Source organism: Pinus tabuliformis, chromosome 1_1 (assembly GCF_031772625.1).
Source record: "Pinus tabuliformis cultivar Carrire ecotype Pingquan chromosome 1_1, CPIR1, whole genome shotgun sequence".
Taxonomy (NCBI): domain Eukaryota; kingdom Viridiplantae; phylum Streptophyta; class Pinopsida; order Pinales; family Pinaceae; genus Pinus; species Pinus tabuliformis.
The window spans coordinates 401975522-401981760 of NC_142297.1; the positions used below are offsets into that span (position 1 = coordinate 401975522).

The 6239-nt window shown below is 43.0% G+C and overlaps 2 protein-coding genes across 2 annotated transcripts; both read left to right on the forward strand.

Annotated features, from left to right (window-relative positions):
- Window positions 1–230: 230 nt before the first annotated feature.
- Window positions 231–1127, forward strand: LOC149213368 (cysteine-rich repeat secretory protein 38-like). Its single transcript, XM_089389005.1, has one exon. The coding sequence runs from the start codon at window positions 231–233 to the stop codon at window positions 1125–1127; it is 897 nt and encodes a 298-aa protein (XP_089245131.1).
- Window positions 1128–3729: 2602 nt separating this feature from the next.
- LOC149213369 (protein PAT1 homolog) lies at window positions 3730–6039 on the forward strand. Its single transcript, XM_089391986.1, has one exon. It carries the CDS (start codon window positions 3757–3759, stop codon window positions 6022–6024), a length of 2268 nt encoding a protein of 755 aa, XP_089248112.1. The 5' UTR covers window positions 3730–3756; the 3' UTR covers window positions 6025–6039.
- Window positions 6040–6239: the final 200 nt, after the last annotated feature.

Here is a 6239-nt window from a genome sequence, read left to right on the forward strand (position 1 = left end):
TCAAAAAGGTTCGTATCGGACTTGAATTGACTCTCGTGGGTTATTTTTTTCCTTGGTGGACAATGTGCCTAAAACTTCGAACCTTGTTCTCATTCTTATATATAGAATATGCAATTCAATTACTCAAATCTATATATACAGAATTGCCAGAACAACGTTGGCATCCCCTGCAGAGTCTCCTTTGTTCAGTGACCACCAGAATTCTACTTCCAACGAAGGGATTCTTCGTGATGGGGCAAATTATTAGGCTCTTCTACATCATCCTACTTCTCCTCATACTCATTGCTTTTCCTGCCAATGCACTCCAGGTTCCACACACTGTGTGCTTTTTCGACTTCAACTATACGCACGGTAGTACGTTAGACAGCAATCTGAATACAGTCTTTAATAGTCTTGTTCAACACACCTCCCAAACTGGTTTTAACACTTGTGTGGATGGCCAAATATATGGCCTCCTACAATGTTCCAGGGACACAACAGCCGAACAGTGCCGCAACTGCTCCCATAGAGCAGTCACTACAATTCGGCACAAATGTGGGAATACCGGCGGTGGTTTAATTTTGTTGGATGACTGCTTCTTACGTTATGAAAAATATGATTTCTTCGGACAAATGTCTACTGGTGGATGGTATAATTATAATCGAAGTAATGTATCCACCCCCGATGTTTTTAACGCGGCTGTTGAGAGCCTATTAACCAATTTGTCAGGTGAAGCAGCGTCTGGATCTAAGTTATATGCTTCGGGAACAAGTACAGACTCCCTGTCTCGAAGGATTTACGGTGTGGTGCAGTGCACGAGAGATATATCGAGTATCCAATGCAAAATATGTCTCTTAAGCGCAAGCAATTTTATTTTATCAAGAATTCCTGGAAGCGCAGGAGCTACGGTTCTGAGCAAAAGCTGCCATGCCCATTATGAAATGTATCCTTTTTTTAACTCGATTTTGCCTCCATCTCCATCCACGGCAAAAGGGCCAGCTATTGCACCAACGAAGCGGCACACACAGTCGCCAGCTGTTACACCGGGGGCTTATCCGCCAGGGAAGCAGATGAACGGGTCAAATAGAAAGAGTTCAAGCAAAGTAATCATAATTTTAGGTGTGCTGGGCGGGTTGCTTCTCGTATAGGTGTGCTCTACTTTCCTCCAATTAATGGTGCGTTTCGCGTTGTGGTTGGGATGATTGTGTGGTGCTGATGTGTGAGGTTAATGAGATGATCGCGAGATGACTCTTTTTGGAGGTCTGGTTGCTGTGTGGGCTTCATGGGGTGATCACGCACGGTTGTGTTGTGGTCGCATTAGTTGTCTGCTTACTCACTTTCTCCGCGTCGTAACTTAAAATGACTAGGTTAAAATTATTGATTTTTCTGCCTTTATCTTTAATTTTTCATCCTTTCTTTATCTGGTAAGTCTCCTCAAAATATTTGTTTTATGATTGGCTATGACAACGAATTTTACTAAATCCATTTTCATGAAAAAAAACCATTTCCTATTTTCTTTCAGCTGTGCTTTTATTCCCTATGTGGGCAACCAGAAAGGACACAAAAATCAGCAACATCTCACTGATTGGGCAACCAAGAAAAAGCCTACTATTTCATTGGAAACATCCAAGAATAGAAAAGATGGAAACATCTGAAAAACTAGGAAAAAGGAAACATCTAAAATATCTTGGCTTTATCTAATTATGCAGTTTGATTTTATCTTTTGTAATAAAGAGAATGATTGCATTGTTTTATAAAATGCTCATCTCTTCTTCATAAAAAAGTAGTGATATTGTTTGCAGACCTGTGTTATTCCAGTGTTTGTGTCTACAGTCTGTTCTGTGATTCTCTGTTTTTAATTTTCAGATCTGCAAGTAGATCAATTGGTATCAGAGCGTAAGATCTTGGAAGCCATCCACCTGTTCGAAGAATTTTTTTTTTAAGGGTCATACATTTCACTCCATTCAGTGGATGAAAATCATGCACTCGCCAGTGAATGATTTAGCTAGGGCTCTTCAAGAGCTAATTACGCTGCAACAACAACAACGCCCTCCAGGGAAAATGCAGCTTGATACACGCTTTCAACTGCCCAAATTCTCAGGGCAAATGAATGGTGAGACTGTTGATTCTTGGATCCGCAGCCTCTCCAACTATTTTAGAACCTGTCCAACAATGGACGAGGAGATGAAACTTCAGATCGCCAGTCTACAATTGGAAGGCCTAGCACAAACATGGTGGGATACTCATCTTGAGAATATGTCCTTGGTTGTGGAACTTGGAGAACAAGCCGAGACCAAATCGACGCCTATCACATCTTGGAATCTCTTTTGCGAGGCCTTACGTGAACGCTTCTATCCTCCAGGATATATACAAAATCTCCTTGCCAAATGGTTGCAGCTTCGACAACTACCCAATCAATCAGTGCAAGCCTACATTGATGTCTTCTGCAAGTTGCGCATTCAACTCCATATATCCAATCCAGATGAGGTACTAATTATCAAATTTAATTCTGGTTTGCTAATGCTTCTTCGTCGTGAAGTTGAGTTGTTTGATAGTGCTTCACTAGACAAGGCCTTTATTCGGGCCCTAGCAGTGGAACGCAAAGTGGGTACTCGACTCCGATATCCTCAAGCCAGAAATGGTCCATCTTCCTTTGATTCTTCTAATGTCGCCTCTGCCTCATCCCCCACACCTCACCGCACCCCCTGGTGCACATTTCACAAGACCAACTCACATGCTTCTGCAGATTGTCGAGTATTGAAAAATCTCCGCCCCCAGAAAACTCTTTTTATAGAGGTCGAACAACCAAAGGCCACTACCCCACTTCCAGCTGTTTCTCTCTAAAATCCGACAGAAGTGGACCCCTCTCTCATCCTCATGACTGCTAATGCAACAAACACCTCTGTTACGCCTTTGTTTACGCATAATTGTCAAATCAAACATGAGTTGGCCACGCTTATTCTTGACAATGGGAGTCAAAAGAATCTTGTGTCACAAGACTTAGTTGAACGCCTTTGCCTTCCAACCACTCCTCACCCCCACCCGTATCAGCTCGGTTGGGTCAGAAAGGACGGTCCTCGTCTTACCATCTCACAATGTTGTGCTGTCACCTTTGCTATTGGGCCTTTTCGTGATACTGTGGTATGTGATGTTTCTCCTCTAGATTGTGCTGATTTATTGCTAGGAATTCCATACCAAGAGGCTCGACATGCTATTTATCATGCTACAGATCACCAATACCACTTGCAGCACGATGGGCACACCTATGTGCTCACATCCTCAGTTAGCACATCAACCCAACCTTCCATTGGCAAAGCTCCCATTATAAGAGTCAATTTAAACCAAGATGTTTCTTTGTGCTTGGTTCGCCCTGTCAAGCTAGACAACCTCACCAATCCAGTCCCTCCTTCAATGGCTCCTCTACTCCATGAATCTGCAGATGTCTTCACCCAACCCACAGGGCTGCCTCCAGCACGCTCTGTTGAACACCACATTGATCTTGTTCCTAGTGCTTCCTTACCCAATGCCCCATCTTATCGCCTTGCTCCTCGAGAGGCAACTGAGATAGAACGCCAAATTGAAGAATTGTTGACATCCGGTCATATTCAGACGTCATCCTCGCCATGTGCATCTCCAGCTTTTATTATTCCCAAAAAAGATACTTCTGAATGGCGCCTCGTGACAGACTATCGAGCCCTTAATAAAGCCACTGTTAAAAACCTTCTGCCTTCTGATACAGGAGGCATTCTGCCTTCTGTGATCCAATATGGAGGAGGGATGCCTCAATACAACTCTTCAGGTCATGTAATGGGTACACGGCCTCAGCAAGGCCACTGGTTGAATCAATCTAATATGCGACCAGGAGGGCCATCGGGGATTATGACTAATATGATGCATCAGCAAATGCCCCAACCCAATGCTATGTTGCCTGCACAAGCACAGGCATTGCTGCAGCAGCAAAGATTTCAGGCAATGCAGAGTGGTGTTCCTCATTTTCCTCCTGTGCCAACTCAACAAGTATTCAATTCACATCCTCCACCTGCCATGCACAGATACAATGAGGCATTTTTGGGTGGGGATTTTAGGGATCAGCGTAGTAAGTCTCAACAACGTGGAAAGCAAAATCAGCGTAATAGCCAACAGAATTCAGATACGAACAGCCAGTCAGGTAGGTCTAATAATGGCTGGCCACAGTTCCGATCAAAGTATATGTCTGCAGAAGAAATCGAGAGCATTGTTCGCATGCAGCTTGCTGCAACTCACACCAGTGATCCCTATGTTGATGATTATTATCATCAGGCTGTGCAAGCAAAGAATGCTACTGGTTCTCGAGGAAAAAGTCAGTTTGCACCATCTTCTCTACGTGAATTTCCACCGCGAACAAAAGCTGTAGCAGAGCCACATGCTTATCTTCAGGTAGAGGCACTGGGAAGAGTGCCATTTTCTTCTATTCGCAGGCCTCGTCCACTTCTGGAAGTGGACGCTCCTTCAACACCAAATGCCACAGGTGATAATGTAAATGAACCCAAGGCCACTAAGAGACCCCTTGAACAGGAACCAATGCTGGCTGCAAGGATTGTTATTGAGGATGGGCTGTGCCTTCTTCTTGATGTGGATGATATTGATCGGTTTTTGCAAGTATCTCAACTACAAGATGGTGGGGCCCAATTAAAAAGAAGGCGGCAGATTCTGTTGGAAGGATTAGTAGCTTCTCTGCACTTAGTTGATCCTCTTGGAGCAGAGGGTGGCCATCCAATTGGGTTGGCTCCAAAAGATGACCTTGTTTTTCTACGCCTGGTTTCTCTTCCCAAAGGGAGAAAACTTCTATCAAAATACCTTCAGCTTCTCACACCTGGAAGTGAACTTGCACGAATTGTCTCCATGGCAGTTTTTCGTCATTTGCGTTTTTTGTTTGGTAGCTTAACTCCAGATCCCAGTGCTACAGTTGGGCTTGCTAAGACTGTGGCTATGTGTGTTTTCAACATGGATTTAGATGCCCTTATTGCTTGTTTGACAGCAGTAGTTTGTTCTTCAGAGCAACCACCACTTCGTCCTCTTGGAAGTTCTACTGGTGATGGGGCATCGGTGGTTCTAAAAGCTGTTCTGGAAAGAGCTACAGATATCCTGACAGATCCACGTGCTAGTTATACCATTCAAAAGAGAAATATTTGGCAGGCATCATTTAATTGCTTCTTCAAATTATTGACAACATACTGTACTAATAAGTACGATAGTATCATGCAATCCCTATCATACCATTCTGAGGCACTTGCGGATGCTAAGCTCATGTACAGCACCTATGACAAGGAATTCTACAGTTTAGTGCAAGCTTTGAAGCAATGGCGCCATTACATTCTTGGCAAAGAGACCATCCTCCATACAGATCATCATCCGCTAATCTTCATCAATTCACAACGAAAGATTCAAGAGCAACGCCATTTAAAGTGGGCTTCTTACATTCAACAATTCCATCTGGTGATTAAATACAAGAAGGGGACAAGTAATAAGATGGCTGATTTGTTAAGTCGACCGCCTGCTCAGGTCCTACACATTCTAGAGGTGCGTTGTGCTGCATATGATGCTTGGAAAGATATGTATACAACAGATCCGGTTTTTGGTGAGATATGGGAAGCTTTGCAACACCTTACAGTCATCAACCAAACTCCCTTTCTTGATTATACCATTCGTGATGGATTTACAATTCATCATCCGGTTGATAATATTCCAGATTTTCAGCCTCCTCTGCTCAAAGATACAATTCTGGACTTCAAGAAACGGGATACACGACATCAGCCATACTTCTCATATTTGGTTGGTCGGAAGGGACACACACCAGCACAGGCAAAATGGATCAATGCAGAAACATTGCAACGCAATTTCCCTCAGTTGGTGGAGGAAGCGGGGACGCTTCCTGATCTAAACAGGGAGGAATTGGGCAACCAGAAAGGACACAAAAATCAGCAACATCTCACTGATTGGGCAACCAAGAAAAAGCGTACTATTTCATTGGAAACATCCAAGAATAGAAAAGATGGAAACATCTGAAAAACTAGGAAAAAGGAAACATCTAAAATATCTTGGCTTTATCTAATTATGCAGTTTGATTTTATCTTTTGTAATAAAGAGAATGATTGCATTGTTTTATAAAATGCTCATCTCTTCTTCATAAAAAAGTAGTGATATTGTTTGCAGACCTGTGTTATTCCAGTGTTTGTGTCTACAGTCTGTTCTGTGATTCTCTCTTTTTAATTTTCAGATCT